Source organism: Bacillus rossius, chromosome 14 (assembly GCF_032445375.1).
Source record: "Bacillus rossius redtenbacheri isolate Brsri chromosome 14, Brsri_v3, whole genome shotgun sequence".
NCBI lineage: Eukaryota > Metazoa > Arthropoda > Insecta > Phasmatodea > Bacillidae > Bacillus > Bacillus rossius.
The window spans coordinates 8,655,926-8,679,547 of NC_086341.1; the positions used below are offsets into that span (position 1 = coordinate 8,655,926).

At 38.1% G+C, this 23,622-nt stretch overlaps 1 protein-coding gene across 1 annotated transcript; it reads left to right on the forward strand.

Annotated features, from left to right (window-relative positions):
* The first annotated feature begins 356 nt into the window (after positions 1–356).
* LOC134539103 (transcription initiation factor IIA subunit 1) lies at positions 357–21,694 on the forward strand. The gene is made up of 8 exons (XM_063380833.1): positions 357–505; positions 4,507–4,717; positions 8,271–8,321; positions 12,704–13,027; positions 16,152–16,269; positions 16,395–16,620; positions 18,642–18,731; positions 20,196–21,694. Exons 1-8 carry the CDS (start codon positions 482–484, stop codon positions 20,301–20,303), a joined length of 1,152 nt encoding a protein of 383 aa, XP_063236903.1. The 5' UTR covers positions 357–481; the 3' UTR covers positions 20,304–21,694.
* The last annotated feature ends 1,928 nt before the right edge of the window (positions 21,695–23,622 follow it).

Here is a 23,622-nt window from a genome sequence, read left to right on the forward strand (position 1 = left end):
TTTATTTTATACATCAAATCAAAAAAAAATTCTGGTGTTACAATTAAATTGTTAAAACAATTTAAAAAAATCTATAACCTTAGTTTATAATATTTCATGTTTCTTGTATGATCAATTTTAAAATAATTGTTTAATTTTTGGTCTCTAGTTTTTCTACAGTTAAATAAGTTTCAATAGCTTAAAATATTTTCTTGTATTATATGACACAGCTGTTCTTACCAATATTAGTAATGTAGGCATAGAAAGTTTCAGAATGTGGATTTTTTTGTTTATACGTTTTCGGTCTGGAGCTTACCGTTTGTATTAGTTCATTTATTAAACACCTGGTGTCTAGTTTGTGTAGCTTTGCTTCTTCCGTGCATATAGTGGAATGGGAAGGCGAGAAGAAGTATAAAAGAGCTCAGAAACCCGCCCCGTTGGCTTCCATGAAGCCCGTCGGTTGTAAAGAATAGGAATAGGGCGTGTTAATTGTGTTTCAACAATGGCACAGAGTCAAACTGCTGTGGTACGTATTAACTATGATAACTGTAGGCCGCGGTATATTTAAGGGAAAAAGAGACAACACAGTTGATTTCCAAACGAATTGTCTGGTGACACATCACACTCGTCAGACATTTTCAATTGCTGAAGACGTCCCTACTTTGAAACGTAATCTTTACTCTAATTCCTATTTCTCAGTTCTGTACGAGATTCATATTTGACGGAAAATATTGCTTGTTATATTTATTTATATTTAGTTATGAGCAGTTCGTAAATTAATAATAATAAATCTTGTAACTTCAATCTTTAAAATCAAAATTATTTGCGGACCCGCTTATCAGTGATGATTGTTTTATGGTTTCATATTATTGTATCGGTGTCGCAAGTACCTAAACTTACGGTTCTTTCAATTTTCTCATTGGCCGAGCTGCAATCGTACACATTTGTGTGTACGAGAGCGTGTGCGCCTTTGTTCAAAAAATTTAATTTGCATTCGGTGGCTCCGTTGAGGAGACGTCTGTGAAGGACGAATGAGTAACACGAGGCATGACAAAGTCTGGGTTTCAAATTTTTTTGGAAAGACGCCAATGTTAATAGGGACGAATCTGACGAATATATTGTCTAATGCATTGGCGTAGCTGTGTTCATAAAGTTGGGGGGGGTCTTACTAAGACGGGGGGTCCGGGGGTCCTCCACCGGAAAATTTTGATTTTAAAAGTGCAAAATAGCGCTTTTTAAGTAGTTTTTGTATCTAACCATTGGATACATCGATGTTAAAATTATTATAGTTTCCTTAAGATAAAATTTGATGAGTGAAGAAATTACAAATAAAGTTGGGCAGAATAATATTATAAAATAAAAATATCACGGTCTAGAAAGTTGGGGGGGGGGGGGACAGTCCCCTCCACCCAAAAAGTTCAGGGGGACACGTCCCCCCTGTCCCCCCCCTCCGGTTCCTATGCCCCTGGTCTAATTATTCAGGGGACACATTGAGTACGGTATGGTAAATACGTTAACACAATATCTGTTTAGGGTTGCTTTTCGTTACTATTAATAGGAAGGGCAAATGTTTTGTAAAGGAAAATATTTAGAATTAGGGAATTTCATATTTTCAAATTTTTAGCCTCTTTGACATGGTGACACATTATAGGTACAGTCTTGATGTTCTCATACTATAAACTATATGATAGTTTTCTCTCTCTCTCTCTCTCTCTCTCGTGATGGTACTTAGAAATGTCAAGCAACACTAGAGATAGTTCATAGTAATCTGGTTACAGTTGGATACAGCAATTAATTTATTTTTGTAAAAAAAACTATTAAAAATAAACTAGGAAACACTTTTTGTCATAATTAGCTTGCTGCTTGTAATACCTTTGAAAAAAAATGACTTTTCTGTCGCAAACAAGTTGCAAATTCTTAATCACAACCAATATTTTTAAATGTTAATTTAAAGAAAAAATTGGTTACAACATTATGCTATGTTCAAAAGCTTTTAAAAAACAGTTTACTTTCGTACCATTTTTTTTAAGCACATGTAAAAAAAGTTAATTTCAGCTGTAACTACATCTACCTTTTTTAATGGGAACTGTTGTGATAAAAATTTCATCATGCTAGTTAGGCTTTAGATTTAATGAGGGACTTTGAAAGCGTGGGGGAAGAGTTTGCCATGATAGGACTAAGTCTGTTAGTTCATAGGAACCCATACAAGTAATGCGGTACGCACAGATCACGTTTACAATTATGGCCACAGTAACTTTTACCATCTTTTAGTATACTTCATGTGTTAAAAATTATAGTTTTTTGGCCCTTTTTTTTAGCACGTTAATTCATAATAGTTAGATGATAAATAAATAAATATAAATGAATGAATGATTAATTAATTTGAAATTCATTTTTTTTATCAGTGTTGGTGTGTATCTTTTTAAGAAAGTAACAAAATTAGAATAAATAATGTTTTTTTTTGAGTTTGTTGTATTATCATTGCTCTACCATAATTATACTTAAAACAAACTAATAAATAAGATATCTAGCATAATTTTCAAGTAGATCTCATACCTTACGTTACAGAGAAATATTTTTTAAATGTGACAATAGAAGATCGGTTGTATGCATTACCCAGCCGTGAAAACTAGGAAATTTATTTGTTTTAATGTTTGGACTCGATCAGAGATGTTAGTTTTAGGAAAAAAATATTTATGAAAAATTTTTCCAAGTTACCTATAATTTTACAGAAATGCTCCAATTTTAATCACCTTTTTTGTATAAACAACCAAATAAAACATACATTTAGGCTAGTCTTTCTTTACAACATTATGGCTAACTTAACATTTGAGAGTTGTGTAGGATCCATGCTACCTTCTACCAACTGATAGAAACAAAAAAAAATGGTTGTTTAAACAGTACATACCAGTCTACAAAAAAATTATTTTAAACATATATCACCTTGTATTCAATATTGACTTATCTTCAATTATGTGAATCTATGTTGGTAATGGAAACTAGGAAAAGTTTCTGGAAATAAATGTTAATTTTTCAGAAAATGTTTCTACTAGCATCTGTAACCATGATTTGTAGTTTTTGAGTACTTACTTGACTTATTTTTGTTACCTAATCGCATCTTACTGTGTGAAAGTAAATGATCAACACAACAAAAGGGAAAAGGGGAGGTAAGGAAGGCAAAAATAAAGCAGAAAGAAAATATCTAAAAAAATTATCTGAAAAATTTATTAATTGGTTGTTGGAATTTGATCACTTTTAAAGAAACAAATTACAAAATAGGTTCATTGTGCCATCTGTGAGAAATCATAAGAATCTCTCTCCATTATATGGTGGAATTCCAAAAATGCCCCCTTTACTCCCTAACCCTCACCACCCCTCACCCATTGACTTCCCTTCCATTTTGAGTTGGAAATGTCTTGAATACAATTCGTGAAACGAGAGAAACAAATACCGAACTGTTAAAACCCCAGACCACTCCGGCGCTCTCTCTGCCAGAACAAAGGCTGGACCAAAGGCATTCTGGGTTCGAGTCCTCAACAGGACAGAACCCAGGTCTTTCGCTCACGAGAAAACGTCGGGGACATTACAGTTAGCCTGTGGGTACCTCACACTTTTGGCATTCCGTCGTAGCTAGGCGTCACAGCTACACGTTCTTGGCCGTGTTAAATGGCGTGGATGTTGATTCATTAATCTATCCTGCTCCCTCGAAGGGGCGGAGTCCGACGGGAAATGGCATGGCCCCGAGTGGCGGGAAAACGGATACGCCATTTCATCGCAGTCTGGAGGCGCCGGTGAAGAGCTGTGTCAAGAGGCCGAGGCCGCCGTCCCAGCATCGACACCACCCAGTCCCTAGCCCATTCAGCAACCAATAGCCTCCTTGCCGGCCTGCCCCCTCCCTGCCGGCCTGCCCCCTCTCTCCCCGGCAGGCGATAAGGCGCATATCCAGACCTCTCGCATCTCTGGGACTTCTCGGAACACCCAGACAGCCCGTGATCCGGCCGAGGACCTACAGTTATGGCCGCAGTGACATTTGCTTTTAACCGTGGGGTTTTGGAAAGTTGTAAATTATATTTAAAAAAAAATGGGGCCCAACTAAATTTTTTGCCCCTGACCGTTGGTTTTTTCTCGACAGCCTCGGCGTCATGCACAGGTCACCTTGTTCCTGTAGTACAAAAGCCGTGTCCCATTTGTTCATCGCAGGGGCGCAACAACAAGGGGTGGTGGGGGGGGAGGTTATTTTGCCCCCCCCCCCCCCTCTGAAACCTTAAAGTGGGGGCAAACGGGGGCAAAGAAAGTGCTGTGAAATCAATTTTTAGACAATAAAACTGCTTAAATAGCTCCATTTTCCACCTTGAAATACAAATTTTCCCGGGGACCCCTCGCTTCAATAGGGGGGGATCGATGATTCTTTATAAAAACGTATATTGTACTCCCCTTTTGGAAATTTAGTTGTTGCGCCCCTGGTTCGTCGTTGGCGTTGGTCGGCCGGCAGGGAGAGCTGTGGAGAGTGGCGGTGGCTTGTTGCAGCTGAAGCTGTACAACAGCGTGATGGAGGACGTGATCGCGGGCGTGCGCGACTCCTTCCTGGACGAAGGGGTGGACGAGCAGGTGCTGCAGGAGCTGAAGCAGATCTGGGAGACGAAGCTGATGAACACCAAGGCGGTGGAGGCGGCCGCGGAGCCCTTGGACCCCCAGCCCCCGCTCCTGCTCAAGGACAGGAACGCCCTCGCCAAAGCAGGTACTCCCCCCGTTCCCTCCCGTTCCCTCCGGCGCTGCCGCGCGGAACAGTCGGGGGAAACCCCTGGGAAAAATAGTGTAGTTTGAAAGTGATACGGTAAAACCCGAGGAAGCCGGTGAATAATAATAATTTATTTATTCATTTATAAATTGTGACATGCACACCAACAATCTGAGGAGAGATTACAGGGGTGTGCACGATACAAAAAAAAAACACACATACACAAGAGACACCACAGACAAAGGACACAAAACAAAACAAACAAATAATAATAATAATAACAATAATAATAATAATAATAATAAAATATTTTACTTTATTTTACACTTTGTTAACGATATTCACTTAATTAATCAGGAAATTTGTCACTCTCGAAAGCAAGCTTGTATGCGAGTGCATCTAGTCAGCTTCAATTTGAAAGTGATTCAAGCAAAACCTTGGAAAGTGCGGGTATTTCAAAGTGATCAGGGAAAAACCCGTGAAAGTCAGCTGGGATTAAAAAGAGGTTGTGAGAATGCATAGAAGTCAAGTTTTTAAAGTGGTGGAGGAAGACTGGAAAAGTCGGAACATTTTTAAGTGGCTAGGAAAAACTTGAAAAAAAGATTAAAAAAATTGATAGGTTTCAGGGGGGAAATTTTTTTGGGAATGTCATGAAAAACTTGGGAAAACAGTTGCTTAAACTAATACTGTTATGAGTATAATGTGGGGAGAAAACTGGGGGTTCGTAAGGTATAGCCCAATTAATTGGTTCAGTTTTATTTATCACTAATGTCTACACTATAAATTTAATTAATGCACTCAAGATCTTTGTCTACAACAATTAGCCTTATATACAGGTCATTGAAACATTAACACTTCCCACCGGAGCTCGGCACGACAGTGGCCCGCTCTTCTGTCCGCCTCTGTCCGCTTCCTTCGCACACTCACCCACACCGAGGCCGCAGTACAGTCCCCAACTATAGCTCGTCGCACCCGACTGGCTCGCCAGGCCTTCACTCGCAGGTGTCGCCTCCCGATAAGTCCGGTTCGCTCAGCAAGGGCCGCTTGCCCTCTTCACCTCTCGCTGATCGCACGGGTGTCGCCGGTATCACTCCCCGAGGGGGAGACTATCTCCGCTGCTCTGCTCTTTGCCTTGAAAAATCACCAAGTCAAAGTCTGCCCTAGCTGCACACTAAAAAACAAAAAGTAAAAATAGATGTCATGATTGTTTACTCTTCTAGAGTATGGTGCAATTATTAGTTAGCTGTAATTTAATATAAATTCGTACTAAGTTTAACAAATTTATTTTATTGAATGAATTATTATTTCTGCAGTTTAAGAAATGTTATATATGAAATAATTTTTCAGACATTTTTTTATTTCTCTCACGGAGGCCGGCGTCGCTGCTTTTGTACTCTTGGCAGACTTTCTGGAACCGACTGGGAAAAGAGTGGGTTGGGGGGAGGGGGGATGTGGAAGTGTCACGATAACCTTGGGCCGACCTGAAGCCTGAAAAGTCCAGAAAGGCGGGTGATGATTCGCGCCACTCCGCGTGGTGGTCTCGCGGGAAACCCACATAATTCCATAATTCCCAGGCTACTGAAAGGCTCATTGTGCGAGGGGGTGTGGATGGCCGGGGGGAGGGGGGGGTAGCGAGGACCCTTGTAATCTGGCCACAGGCACGCGTGACATATGCCTTACGTCAGTGGACGGCGCGTGACATCATTGGCCGAGCAGGGCTGCCATTCGGCTGGTACGCGTCGCGGTCCTGTCTACGTTCGTAACAATACTTTCAATCAGAAATTAAAAAAAAATGTCTGAAAAAAATAATTTCACATATTACTGTTAAAATTCTTAAACTGTAGAAATAAAATTCATTCAATAAAATAAATTTGTAAAACTTGGTAGGAATTTATATTAAATTACATGTAAAACTAATAATTGTACCATACTGTAGAGGAGAAAAACAATCATTACATCTATTTTTTACATACATGTTGTGTTTTGGCGTGCAGCTAGGGCAGACTTCGAACTTGGTGATTTTTTTAAGGTGCGTCGTTCTCAGAAATATGATCCTGCAACAGAACAGTGAATAGAATGCACAAGTGAGTACATGAAAAAAATATAATAATAATAAAAAAACCAGTAGACGCTGGAGAAAACCCACAAGCCAGTGGCGAGTTCTGCTACATCCTAATGATGTACGAAAATTTGTGCTGTATGTACATCTGGTTTAATACGATTTCTTGGACATACTCCATTGCAGTTTTGCACTGTTTGTCATTGCGAAAATTCAAGAAAGCAATTTAAGAAATAAAAATAAAAATGTGAAACCACAGAGAACAAGCTTAAATCAGTTGTCACAGATAAATCCAACAATGAACCTAAACAGGTATTGTGGACAACACATCAATGACAGCTCAGACGAACACATTCAAACTTAAATATCAGACAGCACATGAATTCAGTGGAAGAAATTTAGTCATGAAAAAATAATAACAGCACAGATGAACACTGTGGGCTAACGACGGCAACAATAACAGTAAATGCAGGTAGACAAGAAAACACAGCAAATAACGAACTTTGTGATGTCCATAATGTAATTTTATGTTCATTATTTGTTTGCATGTTCAAGAAATTGTATTAAATCTAAATTCCCCGTTTCATGAATCATTTGAATAATTTATCTACCTCGCTGAGACTTAAAACACGGTTCACCGTTCTGTGTCTGGTGCACTGATTGCTACATCATGTTCCCTTGCGAAAGCAGATGGGCCGTTAATGATTTCTTTTTTATGGTTCTGTAAACAACATTAGAACCCTGATGTTGCTGCTTCTATGTATGTTTGTGTGTCCCAATATTGTTGCTCATAGGTCATAGATAAGTAAAATAGCATGATGGCATTATCTTAGCTTATGTACTGGTATTGCTTTGATTTCATACATATAGACAAAATTCTTTTGGAAATATTATATAGCAATGAGGGACAGCATTTAGAGCTTACTGCTGTAATTTTGTTAATTTTTTTAAAAAGGAAATTCGAAATTTAACAACATGAATGGCTATCAGAGGGCCTGTATTTAGTTGCTGATTGCTCGTGAGTTGATATCCTCAAATTTAATTTATACAGTAATCACATTATTTGAACTTTCCAATAGCCGTCAAATGGGCTACGTAGTTAAAACCAGTTTATCAGGAAGTGTCAGGGCATTGATAATTTTGTTGATGTGTTAGTACTATCTGTTTGTTATGATGGGGCATGTGGTAACTTAACTTTGTTTGGTTATTTTTGTTCTTGTAGATCACACTGCCTGTGTGCATTACGTTCTGTTGTAAAACCTTGCTCGTGCCTTTGTTTATCTGACATTCACAACATGTTGTGAATAAACGACTGTAACCTTATCTTAGCGTGCGTCTGCACTTGCTTGTCGCGTCAGGTATTCACGTCGAGTGTCCGGTGGTCGCGGAGTTAGCGTCGTGGATCGATGTGTGCTTTGGTGGCGGGGGATACGACACAACCGTGATGCGTCGGTGCTCCCGTGTGTCTGCAAAAAAATTTTTTTTTTCTTCCAGGTGGCGCTAACTCTAAGAAAGGGGGTGCCACCACGGTGATCATCCCTCAAGGTGACCCTCAATACGTTCTGGCTCGGGAGGCGTGGGCTGTCGCTACTTTCTCTTTGTCTGCCGCTCTCTCACGCTTCTTGCTGTGTCCTTCTGGGGGTGCCACTCACTCATTTTCTCTTGGGATCTCAGGAATGAGTCCACAGTCTCTGTTCACGCACAAATTCAACCGCGTGAATTTTTTTTTAAGGAGTTGAAACGTTACCCACCTTGTCATCACGCCTGCTCATCGAAAAGATGCATCATAAAAATTTGCTACAGAGTAATTCTTTCTCGTCTTCTAGGAAATCCCATTTTGCAGTGGGTGAGAAGTCTGCAGGGCATTTTCTGCTAATGAACCTCCCTTTTTTATTTCACCTCCGTGCTCTAAGTTTCTTTGGATTAATTTTCCGGGCTAAAGTGTGCATGTTGGACCGCGATTATTTCCCTGCTTGTTTACATCATGTATTGAACTTTTTGTGCGAAACACTGAAACCTTCAGTATATGCTGTCTTCTCTCACTTGTCCTTCTACCTTCTTTAAGGTTGCTTCTGTAGAATATTTATGTTAAACTAGTTAGTTGTAAGGTGTCTAATGTGTCCGTTGGAAAATGAGGAATGTAACAAACACTTTTATTTAATGTATGTACACAAAATATTTATTAAAAAATTAAATTTCTTTTAATATTGTGCAAATGAAAATTATTTCTGATATACACACCACACACACACGTGTGTGTGTGTGTGTGTGTAAGGTTATTTAAAAAAATTACAAATAAAATTATTTTTAATAAAGAACCTCTTGAAAAACTACATTGCTTGTTAATTTTCTCTGGTCATTTAATAATCTTATTTGCTGTGGATTAGTTTCAATAATCACCAGAATGGCAACCATATTGGTAGTGCAATTCATATGAAGGTGCTCAATTGATAGAGTTTGCATCAACATTAGCATGCTACAATTCAAATGTGCATTTAAATCTATTCACATCAATTCAACCCTATCATTAGCGCTGGAATATTGACACAACAGGGTTTGGTAGATTCATATTTGCAAGTGGAGGCCAAAAATGTGGATTATATCAAAGAAAGATATACGCAGGCAAAACATGGCAAACTAAACCATGACTTGCTACTTTATCACTGAAAAATGCTGAAACTATCGGTCTCGTCAACATATGACGCTATGCCCCCATGCATATGATTTTTGCGCCATTGACTCAACGTAATGCTAGGAGAAACAGGTTAGCAAAGAACTTTGAAAATATTACACTGTGAGTGTATGTAAACAGAATTCATACAGTGTTACAGTGTTAGTGAGTCATTGATGGGCGTGTTTATATTTATATGCTTAGAATTTTTTTTTCCAACTATCGTCAAGACTACCTCCGGTTGTTTACTGTTTTACTAAACAATGCAACTTGCATATTCTTGTCGTGGACATTCAACTATTAAAAAAATTTTCCTTGGTGATATATTGCTATTAGTATGGTTACAGTTTTTGGTTAGATTGGATGTCCTGATTTGGTTTTTAGTTGTTGTGGGATAACATTAAATGGCATTTTACGTTGATTGTCTTGGTGATGGGTAGATACTAAAAGTACGTAATAATACTAGTTAGGTTTTGTAGAATGTACTACTTGGATGGTTATGAATGTGTATACTGTATTTCATTTAGTGTTAAGTATTTTATAAAACTATTTTGTTTTTTTTTTACATAATTGAAGAACCTTCGCATTACAAAAATAAATTCTTGCAGATGGATGTATGTAAAAAAAATTGAGAATGTGTTGACAAAACAAATATTGAAGCCACCATTTGTTTTATATCCATTTTTTTCCCTGGTGTTTTTAATTATGCACTGCTCTCTGGTACGTGCATGTTTTAGGGAAAAATAGTGTATTTTAATGGTGTGAATGTGTGTGGCAATGTAGGTTTCATCCACTTTAAAAGTTTAAGAATACACTAGCATGTACGGTGACATTGCAATTAATATTGTAAGGATGGCAATTCCCCTGATAGTGTTGGCTAAATACATGGTGACTGCAGTATTGGCAGAAATGTCAACAGTCTAACACACACACACAGTTCTTAAGCACCAAGTTGAGCACAAAAGGTTAAAAAGAAAGTTAACGTCAGTTCAAATTAAATTTGACCAGTCATGCGAGAACGCTTGCGGACAAAGCATAAAAAATACAATTTTTATGTTCATTTTAATTTTATTTTTGACTCATTTTTGAACAAAATTCGTTCAAAAATGTTTTACTTGATGTAGAAAGACACAGAAAAAAAATGAAATTTTATTTCACACAAATTTAAAAAACTTGTATATATTTATGTGCAGGAAAGATTATTGTGAAAAAAAATATATATATTTAAATATATATCTCAGTTTATTTAAGTACAAATATTTTCTTTGATAGCTACTAGCACATTATGTTTAAGGTGTTTGCTTTATTACGCTTTAATTTTGCTTATGTGTATACTCCTTGATTATGAACATAAATTAGACACAACTGACTTACTATGAAGATTCAGACAATGTTTGCAAAAGCCAGCAATTTTTTATTTTATTTAAAACGTGAGAACACGTGAATTTGCTCATTACAGAGGTTAGATGTTTGCATATCACTGGCAAGTACTAAAGGTCTCGCTCAAATTTTTTTTCCTCTCTCATTGTCCTTAAGTCTTTAATTTTAGTTTTGCTATTAAGGTAAGGGTTTGTGCTCTGTAGCATAGAAACTGGTGTCAAAGCAGTCTTCTAGTTTGTTGTTGACATGCAGTCGCAGAGTTTGCCACAAACACGGGATTCTGAAACGCACCGACATTCCACGCTAGGTTGTTGTTGCATGTCGATTAGTTGGGGTTCTGGCTTCCGTTAGTCTAGTGTATGCTTTTTAGTTTAGTGTATGTCTGCGAGATTAGTCTTCTGTCCACTGAAATAAAATTTATGTTTCTTGTGTAATTTCATTTAATTTCTCCTGCAAGAAAATACTGGTACTTCTTTTACTAGCAGTGGGAGGTTGCACATTTGATTTATGGTGTGATTTTGTACATAATAGATTAAAATGGATATTGGGAATGCTGTTCTATAAAAGATAGACCTTAAATGTCTTAAGAAATATTACAAAAGTTTTTTAAGTATTAAAAAACATAAAAAAACTTTACTGCTGAGTTGCACAAGCACTAGTTAGGCCCGTGGCAGTGTTTTAATGTACAGGGAAGTCAAATGTAAAACAGCTCACGAAAGTGTCTCATCAAGTTCCAAAAATCATTCAGTTTATGATTTTTTTAGTTTGGAAAATTGTTGTAATATGTTACATACAGTTTAAACTTCTTAATACACTCTACTCAATTTGTTCCGGTAATTTTTGGTTTGACACGCACAGTAATCCAGTGCCAATTAAACTGCTCGTAATTGGATTTTTTTTTTTTGAGTGCGTTGTGTTAAGCGGGGGGGGGGGGGGGGGGTTCTGTTGACCTTGAATGCCTACAGCGACAATACTTGTGTTGCCAACTGCCTGGGAGGCAGGTTTGTGCATGCCACACCTTTCTTCTTCTTTCTAGTAAAGATGACCTGGCTGTCAGTCTTGCTGGCTTATCTCGTCTCTCCATTCCCACATGAAAGGCGTAACTCGAGTTGCAGATAACGGCACCTATGCTCAGACTGCATTGCCACACACGGCTTGGGTTACACTTATTGTCTTCACCTGAGGAGGTCTTCATTCACTCTTTTGTACTTTGATTTTGTTCCAGACGTCTGTCTATGGAAACAAATTTTTTATCCTCATTAAATGTTCTTTAATTTTACTGTTATAAGCCATGGAAATTGGACTTTGTGTTCACTAATCATGCCACTAAAATTTGACTTAAGTGTCAGCCTTTTGCTAAAAGCTTGGGGCTAGTCCTCGTTTATGATTTTTTTAAAATCAAAATTAAAGATCATATTTTCCCACGCAAGGTATCATTTCATTCAAGAGACATCTCCCTACTTAAAAAAATAATAATATTTAAATAAAAATTTAAAGTATAGTTAACCTTATAAACCTCTAAAAATGTATGTCATGTTCACAATTAGCTAAAAAAAACAATTCTCACGCGTTGCTTATACATAGTTTTTTTACGATGATGATATTTTGAATATACTCGCCTATGGTACATATTGCTAAGAATACATGTAGTTAATGGTGGTGCTTATATTTTTAGTTTAGAAGACGTACAATAGATATTGTAGTGGTTTTATGCTGCATCCTGACGTGTGGACAGGCAAAGGAAAGCAACAAGGACCTGTTCAGAAAAATCGAGGTTTCGTCGACGGAACGATGATTCCAAATGTTTGATGCGGTGATCCCGAGTTTGACGCCAGGGGGGGATTGAGACTTGCGTATGCTCGTGGACGTTTCGCAGTGAACTCTGGCAACGTGCTGTCGTACCAGCAACAGCAGCATCTTCAGCAGCAGCAACAGCAACACTCGGTGCAGCAGCAACAGCAACACGCGGTGCAGCAGCAGCGAGTAGCACAGCAACAGCAGCAACACGCCGCGCAGCAACACGCAGTGCAGCAGAGGCAGCAGCAGCAGCAAGGCAGCAATAGCCAGCAGCACCCAAGCCTGATGGTGCCGGACCCGAACCGGCAGGTGCCGATCCAGATCACGCTGCCGGCCCAGCCGAACCAGCCGGACTCCCAGCCGAGGGTGCTCACCATCCAGGTCCCGGCGTCCGCCCTCCAAGGTGCGTCGCGACCCCCCGAGGCGTGGCCCCCTCCTCTCGTGTCGCGACGACGATCCACTCGTCATGAAAACGAAACCTTTAAATCTTGTCTTCAGCAGGAAGGTATGACTGCGCTAGTGATTGTTCCCTTGTAATTAATTGGTGACCGTCTGCAAGAGGTGGGTTGTTACAGCAATTTTCGGTATCTGTTCCAACCAGTTACTGATACAGTAATGTTCTGGTTACAAGTAGCTGATATTTCTTTATCAGCTACAGCAGTAGCGGTCCCAGGAAGCAACAAGGTATCAGCATTCTCGTTACAGGTTACACATCCTCCGTGCCGGAATCCTAAAACAACTTACATTATGTTCAGAGCACTTTACAGATGATTATTACGAGCGCGACTTTAAAGCTGAGTTGTTAAATACATGCGCTAAAAAAAAAAGACGTCTTAAACCAAATGTAGAAACAATGGAAAGTTGTGTGCGCCGAGAATACCAAGTTAAATGCAGGGAAAACAAAAAAAAAATTTATGTAAATTAATCGTAGATTCAAATGAAAATGCAAGTAAGGAAGAAACATGTTCTTGTAGTCAGTTAAAGCATTCAAACAAAGTCTTGTTCTAACAATGACTCAGTTGAAATGCTTAGGAAGGAAATCCAAATTCTTAAATAAAATTTGTGTCTTGCCAAAGAAAGTCAGTTTTAAATTTGGAAGTCATGAAAAAACTAAAAAAAAACAAATGTAAATAAAAAAAAAAAAAAAAACGTTCTTCGTTAGAGTTCCGCATGCGGAATATTCTTTCAAGTGTTTTTTTTTCAAAAAATCAAATCAACTTATATCTTAGCTGAAGAAAAAAAGTAAACTGGACCAATGAAGAAATAGCTCTTGCTTTCACTTTGTGTTATTTCAGTAAACAATGTTATTTATTTTTAAAACAGAAACTTAACTTCCCATTGCCTGGACTTTCAACTCTTCAAGGATGGGCATCTTCATTTGACATGAGAAAAGGTATCCTTGTAAACATGTTTGAATTTTTGAATGTAGCACGTTCTTCGTTGCTAGACTTCGAACGCATTGTTGTTCTTTGACGAAGTAAAAGTGAAGAAAACACTTGAGTATGATGCAAAAAAGGTTGGAACGATTACACGAAATCTGCTCTATTCATGTTAGAAATTTATTTTTAAATCTAACTTCAGTTTATTTGTATTGCAAACATTCCCAAAACATTTTAATGAGCTATGGCTACTTTCATTATACACTAAGAAATTGATATGCAATTATTTTAAATATAATCTTGCTGAGAAATAAATACAAATAAACCATTTTTTTTACTAGTTACATGTTAATTATATTAATTTTTAAAAATTCATGGATTCATCATTGATATTTTGAAAATTTTTACTGTCACTGAAAAGATATGTTGAAATAATAATTCATCCTTGTTTTCAGTCACAGCATGTCATTTGAAAAGCATATCAAAACGATTATAATTAACAGTAATCAACAAAGCATAAATGAAATACTATAAGTATTGCGTATCAGACATGTGAAACGAACCGAGCTGATAAGAGAAAGCCGTCAGTCAGCAGGTGCAGTATTACGGCTGGGAACGGCGGGGCTGCAGATGACGTCAGAGCGGAGTGTCGGGCTGTCTACATTGTTCTTATGGGATCGAGACAACCTCTCTCTACTAACCTTGGTCATTACCAGCGTAAAAAGGTATCAGTTTTCACATTCTACATTCTTCGTAGTCTAAAAAAGGTATCTGTGTTCTTTTTTCCATACCTTTCGTAATCTGCAGAGCTACAAAGAAAAGCTATCAGATAAATTACGAGCTTTATGTCCACCACACCCCTCCTCCTTCCTTGTCATACTTCATTCCCCCCCTTTCCGACGTTAAAAGGAGTATTTTTCACTCTCTTCCAACCTCCCCTCCCTGTTCTTATTTCTCTCCAACAGTAAAAAAAAAAGCTCCGCATGCGCAGACCGTGCGACCGGAAGGAGATCTGATACATTATTTATCGCGCCCGGTAATTCTCTACCTCTGTTACACTCATGCCCGCCTGATAGTTGAGACCATATTTCCTATTATTGTGACTGTCATCTGCACACATTGGCCGTGGTGTTGTTCCAGGCGAATTCTAAACTGATACTAAAGTACTTGATACTTGAATAGTGTACCTACACATTTGCAGTACTTGATACAGGTGTGTATCAGTTTCAAAGTAGCCGATTGATACTCTGCAACCCACCTCTACCATCTGCAAGAGAAGCCATTGCCCTTTTCAGCCATGCCATTTCAGGACGCGTTTGCTCTCGCACTGGATAGCTGTGATTGGTGTGCTGCCAGCTGTCATGTGCCTGAAATGAACCCAGCCAACCACGAAACGCAGACAGTGCTGCTAAGTTTTAACACGCAGCGTTAATACGGCATTCTGTGTTTGGGAACTTTTTGTAAACTGATGCTCGCATTCAGATTTTTTTTTTTTTTTTGGTGGATTCCTGCTGTTAAACTTGGCTGCTACGCCTCTAGGTAAGAATTATTGTGCTGCCTGCATTATTAATTTGCTCTAGAGTTTATCGTTACTGTCCGATTTTTTTCACACTTGACGTTCCAAGATCCAGAAAAATGGCTAATCCATTCTCTGCATTACCTGTAGTTCCAAATGTGATCGGTTAACTACCTTTCGCTGTACCTTGAAAATGTATAACCCAAAATTTCAGATCAATCAGATAGAGATCTCACTCAACATGAAACTTCTTAGTTGGGTGAAAAGACGCCAACTGTTGTGTGCTTGGGTGATGGTCCTCAGCAGCTGAGATCTCCGAGGAACGACGCTCTTGTGGCAAGGTTTAGGGATTTGATCCTAACCCTGGGCATAGCTTAATGAACGGACAAAGTTGGTACGTAGGTGGTTTTGGGTCCCCGTATAATCATGGATGTTCTTTTGGTTCAAACGTTGGTGCATACACACACGACTCAAAATATAATTGTGGCAGAAAAAATAGACGGAAACTTTATGTTTCATAGTACATAGGAATAAAGAGACAAAAATCACATCTTTGAGTAATTGCGATGTTTTGCAGCTTGGAAGTTTTCTGGTTGGTGAGGCTTTTGCCTCTGCCTGGCCCCTGGTTGCAGGCAACACGCTGCACTCGGTGCTGACGGGCCCGGTGATCTCCGCGACGATGGCCCTGCCCCAGCAGGTGGCCAGCTCGCTGCTGCAGCAGCACGTGACGGCCGCCCTGCAGGGGGGGCAGTGTCCCGGGAGGGGGACGAGACACTCACCCCTGCCTCGCCCCTGGTTGCAGGCAACACGCTGCACTCGGTGCTGACGGGCCCGGTGATCTCCGCGACGATGGCCCTGCCCCAGCAGGTGGCCAGCTCGCTGCTGCAGCAGCACGTGACGGCCGCCCTGCAGGGGGCCATGGCCTCGGAGAGCGTGGCCGCGCGGGGCGGCGCCGCGGTGCGGCAGCTGGACGGCGCCGGGGACACCTCGGAGGAGGACGACGAGGACGAGGACGACGAGGAGGACCTGGACGACGACGACGACAACGACGACAAGGATGAGGAGGAGAACGAGGATGAGGCAGAAGGCGGGGCCGAGGAGGTATATGTATGTCGCTTGTTCGCAGAACCCCTTTTTCTTCCTGTCCCCGTCCTGTCTTCAGCCCGTTGGGACTGGGGACACGCTAGTGTTCCTCAGCTGTTTTGCGACATGTCAACCTCTATCCACCGCGTAGAAACACGTCTATCTTAATACAAGGTGTCTGTCCTTCGGGTCACCAAAGTCCTTGAAAAGTATAGAAACGGGACGTGGTCACATAAATACCGTGTTTTATCGCATAAATGCTCGCACGCGCATCGTCGTCGCAACCATATTTTAGGCTGTCGAAATTGGGATAAAAAAAAAACTTCTCGCGTAAACGTCGCATGCTGTTTTTGGTCCCGCTAGTAGATGCCGAGTGCTTTGTGTAGGTATCTTTTCCGTATAAAACGATGTATTTTAAAGTAGAAATCTAATATTTATTTGGTCCTTACCACTTACTTAATAAATGAACGGAAAAATACGAAGTTGTTTGACGTGTAAATTTTCTTATAAAGACCTTTTTAATCGTTTTTCCTTTATATGATCGTCTGCGCCGCCGCGGTGTAGGTAAAATCTAAAATTTAATTTCGGTCATTACCACTTATTTATTTAATTAACGGAAATACGAAGTTGTTTGATGTGTACATTTTCTTATAAAGACATTTTTAAACGTTATTTCCTTTATCAGATTGTCTGCGTTGCCGCGGCGTACCGCTTATAAAAATGTAGCCAGCGCATCATTCATGTTTGGTTATGTTGCTTCCCGTATAGAGCGCGTGCACGTAGTCGAATATCAATATCTCGCCGATTGGATGCAACGCGCGCTCTCTGTCAGGTGCCGAGTTAACTACATTTGATAGCCCGCATTCTTTCGTGGCAAGTGTGTACTACGACACGTTAGTTCACGTCAGATACAAGTGGCTTGCGTTCGCGTTAGAGCTTTGGTTTTTCTATTTAAAGTTGAAGAATGGTTTTTGTTTAAAGAATTATTAATATAGATTGTTTGGCGTGCTCTTGTGTACTCCACCTTTTTTTAAAGAAACGTACTTTCCATGAACGGGTTTTGTTTTTATGAATAACTTTACCTAACAAAAAAAATTTTTTACGCATAATCGTCACACCCCTACTTTTGAAACTTGATTTTAGAATAAAATGTGAGACGATTATACGAGAAAATACGGTAATACACCACACATCAGAAAAATGCAGTTTAAATCATTAAACAAACCTGCATCTTCAATACAAACTTAACTCTAATGACAATTACCTAATCTTTTAAAGATTAAATTTAATCAAATTAATTTATGTAGCATGTTGTTTGTACTGCAAATTAATAAGAAATATTGGAAAAAAATTAGTTTTTGTTATCTTGCAACTGTTATTAGTTAATTATTTCTACAGTACAACTTTACAACATTTTTCAAATAGAAATATGTAACAGATTAATTTTAGTTCTTCTGTAAAGCTAGGACATGCTTATTATAAATCATATTGAAAAAGTGCATCATATGTCAGTCAAAATTGCTTTGTTTTGTAGCAATTAGTATCATGGAGCATTTAAGTATCATATTTTTTTCGGTAATATGCTATCCTTTTTAATAAACAGGTTTCATCAAAATAAAAACAATAACACCAAATCTCCTGTTTTAAAAACTAAATCGGCCTGAAAATAAAACCGTAAAATCTTGTCTCTAATCATGATTAAGTCCTTAAATAAGCAGCGAAGGTGCTAAAGTTATGAAACTTTAATTTCCAGGAGTAATTTGCTAGCTCTATTTTTGTTTTTTGATGCTTTACTTCAGTATATCATAAAATACGGTTAAAAAACTTAATCCGTATTCAAAAGTACTTTTCGGCCCTCAGCGAACTCTTAAATGCTTTTCGTAAACAGACCCTACTTGGGATATCTTGTGTAGTTTTCAAATCGCATTGATTCTTTTGAAGCCTGTAAGGATTCGAGCAACCCTCCCCAAATATTTATTCTTAGGTTTTGCTTTGCTTCGTACCTCTTTGTGAATGTCCCGTGGCGGATATTTTCGCAGGAACCTTTGAATTCCGAGGATGACGTCAGTGACGACGATCCGACCGATCTGTTTGAGACGGACAACGTTGTGGTGTGCCAGTACGACAAGGTTGGTTCAGATCAAAAGTAGTGCTGCCGTTAACTTCATCTTCCCGTCATTGGTTGCAGATTCCCCTAATCGCCTTGCTTCAGCATGGAAAGTTAACCACTGTCATCACGAGTCCACATTTTTAGCCTGCTAAAATCACATATCTTATAATTATTAGTTTAGTAGTAACTTTTGCATTCTTATTCTCCTGCCACCTTTAAAATTATTATTGCATATGTGATTGAATTTTTACATGTTCCAAGACTACTAGAAAACTTTTTAGAGTGTTTCATTTTAATTTGGGTCGACAGCATATAAGTGAATCAACCTTTTCTGCTTCTTAAAAAATAGGATTGTAGGGGGTTGGTGTCCATCTTTTTATCTACGTAGTACCCTATATGGGTGTGTGTGTTGGAAGGAATCATTCCCCGCTTCTTAAGGGGGAAGAATGTTTTCGAAGGGACTGCAAAACCATGCCTCGCAGTAAGTAATCATCAGTTTATTACTTTCCTTCAGTGATTCCGCGTACTGGTTTCGTATCCTGGATCTACAGAGGCCGAAGGCATGCGTGCATTTAATTTAGATAGATAATGAGCCATTAAGTTCATTATTCTATTAATCTCAGGTCTATGCAACCTGCTGTGAATCATCTTACTTTATAGTACAGGGATTCCTTGTAAATAATAGCCACAAAGCCTGGAAGACTAATATTATTTTAAAACAGCACATCAGAACATCATTTTTTCGCAGGGAACAATACATCCATAATTGATGTTTTGTAATCATTTAGTTCTCTACGTGCCACTTGCCACTGGTATATTTCCGCAACAATTTTGTTTTAGGAAGGCCAAAGTTCATTTTTTTTTGGAGCAGCTTGTTACAACTTGTTTTAAATACAGTATTTACTCTAAAATAATGTGACTGAATATAATGCAACCCAAAATTTTTGATTATGAATTTATGAAAAAGATTTATTGAAAATTGGAATTCAAGTACATAGCACTTAAAAATTATTCAAATTTTTAAATTTATTTCATATTTGCTAGACCCTTTCTGGTGCCCGTTTTTTCAGTAGAGTGATATACTTATGTGATCTCTTTGGTAACACCAAACTGCAGTTAAAGAAAAAATTGTTATTTATGACTGTAGTTCAAAAGCAGTGCTGTTCAGAAAGCATTTAAAAGACATATCCAAAGGTTTTTCAACTAAACTATTCCCAGTGGCAAGATAAAAAGTTTGCAATTATAATGCTACCCCCACTTTTAGTTTCAAGGATTGGTAAAAATCGTAGCATTATATTTAGGTAAATACGGTACCATTGTACTGTTTATTAACTTTTTATTTAGTGCTCCTACTAAAACTATTTTGACGTTCGATAATCCGATGAAATAACAATGTGTAGTGCAGAGCACGCCGGATTAAAGACCTTTATGTCACTGTCATTATCTTTCTGTAAACGTGCATCGCGTTGATGTGTGTTTGCAGATCACACGCAGCAGGAACAAGTGGAAATTCTACCTGAAAGACGGCATCATGAACCTCAACGGGAAGGATTTCGTTTTCCAGAAGTCGAACGGCGACGCCGAGTGGTGAGGCTGTTCCGCGGACTGCCAGGACGACCGCGAAGTGGACTTGCGATGGGTGCTTGCGTGCGTCTTGTGACAATTATTTTCTATCTCTCTCTCTCTCTCTCTCTCTCTCTCTCTCTCTCTCTCTCTCTCTCTCTCTCTCTCTTCCCCCTCATTGTGGGCGCGATTCCGTAGCGTCCCTCCCGCGACCTGAGACGTGGGGTTAGGGGCTCCCGAGACGTCGGAGGGAGAAGGGTCAGGGGAAAGATTTGTGTGCACCGTACAGAAGGAGTGTTGGTAGCCGGTTCAAAGCAACAACCGCACAACTCAACTCGGTGCGTGGTTTCAGGGAAGAAGCCAAGCTATAGATATATTTTTTTTTTTTGTAAATATGAATCATGTTACTGTTACATAAGGAGCTGTGTTCTGCAGCTTGTGTTTTGTTGGCAATGTTCCTTTTTCTTTTTTTCTTCTTCTTTTTTGTTTGGATGTACGTAACTGATTGCCAGTGTGAGGGTGACAAATAAAAGCTTTACTGTTGTTTTTTACATTACATCACTGGTTAATTTTAACTTATTTCTAAATTTAAAATCTTAAATGTTGTACTGCAGACATGATTTATACCACTCAAAATTCTCTATTCACCAGCGAGATTAGCGAGTGAGAAATACGTTTTGCATGTTGTCTTGGGTTTGGTTTGGATAGGGGAGGGGGGTGGGTTGTTACAGAAATGGTAAGATCCAAGATCAAGATGGAATTATTCTGATAATATTGTGCCTGGGTGTGTGTTACCTAATAATGGATTTTGGAAATCCTGTAAGATTTGTGCGTGTTATAAGTGAGGCAGATTGTATATAGTACGTGTATATTTATGTGAAGTAAAATTAGAAACTATGCATCTTTGTCAGATGTATTTTGGAAGTGTTGATCAAAGAAAGTTACAAACTGTTTTTCCCCCCCTTCACTTTCTGTCGAAAACAAACTAGTGAAAAAATATCCAAATATATTATGTGCACAATGTTAAAGAAAATAATTTAATTTATTAAGATTGAATGGGACTTTACAAAATTTTTGGTAACATTTTGGGAACACTAAAATAGGGCAGTAGATAAAAGTTTGTAACTTTTTTTTTTTTTCAAGAATATTGATTGCACTGTACTCTACTGATTATTCATAGTATCATTTTTACAGCACTTTCACCGTAACTGATTTTACACAAAAATTATGCATATGCTGTAAATTAAAAAAAAATCTTTTTTAAATCTTTAATGTGAACAATAGTTGTGATGTTAACATCATAGATGTATCAAATCATGTTGCTGATGTAAGCTAATTTATTATCATCTTATGAGAATGTGCCTATGTTGGGTTGTTTACTGTTCGTAAATAAAACTGAAAATTCTCTCTTGTTATAAATGTTTTGTTATTATAATAATAATGATGATAATGTAGATAAAATTGTATTTTTTGCATAGCCATGTTAACATAAGCTACTAGTCTCTAACTACATAAGCTACTAGTCTCTAACTATCCCAACACATTTTACATTGAAAACAAGTTTACAGACTGCTATGAGAGTTCACAACCTTTAATATTGTTATAACCAAATTTATCCATGATACGTTTTTGACGGTTATTGTAGGGAATTGCAAGATAGTGTTTTGTTTTTATTTTGGCATTTTGATATTGTTCAGTCCTAATTTTGTTAAAGTAATTTGGGTTGCAAGATTTGTTATAACATTCTCTAAAGATTTACTTTTCATAAGTTCATTGGTTAGTGTTCTCATGAAAAGTCCTGTCATTACTTAGTGGTATTTCCAACTTGCAAGAGCATTAGGAAAGAAACTTGTGTACATGCCCTGCAAAAATGGAAATGGCACCCACTAAAATGTAGCAGATAGCAAAATATCACATTTATAAGGAAAAAAAAAAGATCCGCTAGAATCTAACTGATCCGATAAAATACAACCTAAACCAACATAATCCAATTAGGTTCACAACATTGAACAAAATTATCCAATATAATACTTTTAAATCGTTCTGTCACGTAATAGAAACCAAAGAAAAATTCTGTTGGATTTTGTTTTGCATCAAAATAAAAAAAAAAGTGGGATTTTTTTTACAATAGGACTCCAGTAGTCAGTCATTTAAGGGGGATTAGGCTTCGCCATCTTGCAATTTCAAATATTTTGATACCACATGCAATAAAGCTTTCGTGCTAAATTGTTTTACCTTGACATGGCATAGGACTTGGCTTTCACTGCCTGTTGAAGTCAGCACTTGTGAACTGGTGTGATAATCATGTAAGTTATAGTTGCCTATATTAAATAATAAGTTATTTCCTCGCGGCACTTAATGACTAGAGTCTGTTAGTAAATATGTGGTTGCGACAAGGTACAGAAGGCCTGGGAGTTACGATTTATGCCTTGACCTGCCGAAAATTGGGATGAATATATTTCGGAAGCAAAAATAAATAGCAAAAAGATGGAAAAATTTGAAATGGGGAGGCCTAATGCCTCTTAAAGACAACTTGTGCAATTTCCATTACTTAAAAGAAGCATTCAATTTTAGTTTATAATTTTCAGCTGCATAATCTTAACTTTTTATTCTTGTTTAAGGAAAATAATTTATAATATATTTGCTATTACTGTTAGTATTTTGATAGGGTCGTCAGCCAGTCAGCTTCTGTCTTTATCTACACGAACCCTGAAGTCCAGCTACAAGACAGGTGTTTTCTCCTGGCAAAGTAAATTTATTCAGTAGGCCCCTGTGGCTCAAAAAAGTTAATTGTTGATTATTTGAAACCAACTATCTAAATAAATAAATAAACAATAAAAAAAAGTGCATGTAACTCAGTAAATGAAACTTGTTTGGCAATTCGAACATCAACTCGTAAGTATATCGTTAAGGTGTAAAACGGCAGAGAAAGAAGGCAATTTTCTAAATAAACATGAATTGACAAAATTATTACTCACTTCAAAATATCTGCTGGGGATGTCAATAATAATTGATCAATCAACCTCCAAGAAGTCTACATTTAATGCTGCTTTGTATACCTATCTACTCAAGAATTGTAGTGAAATCATCAAAACTTGGACTCGAGGAAAAATAATGAAAGACAATTCAATAAAAAACCTAAATATAAAATGTTCGGGTTTTCGTTTATCAAGCAAAACCATTACATAAATTTATATGTGTAAACATTGGAGCAAAAAAAAATTCTCTGGTATTTTAGAGTAACAAACAATTTTCAACTATTAAGAAAACTTATAAAAATTATATAATGTTTAAACTTCACAAAATTCTTGCTGCAGCCCTGGCAAGCTGTCCATTGGGGAGCCGCG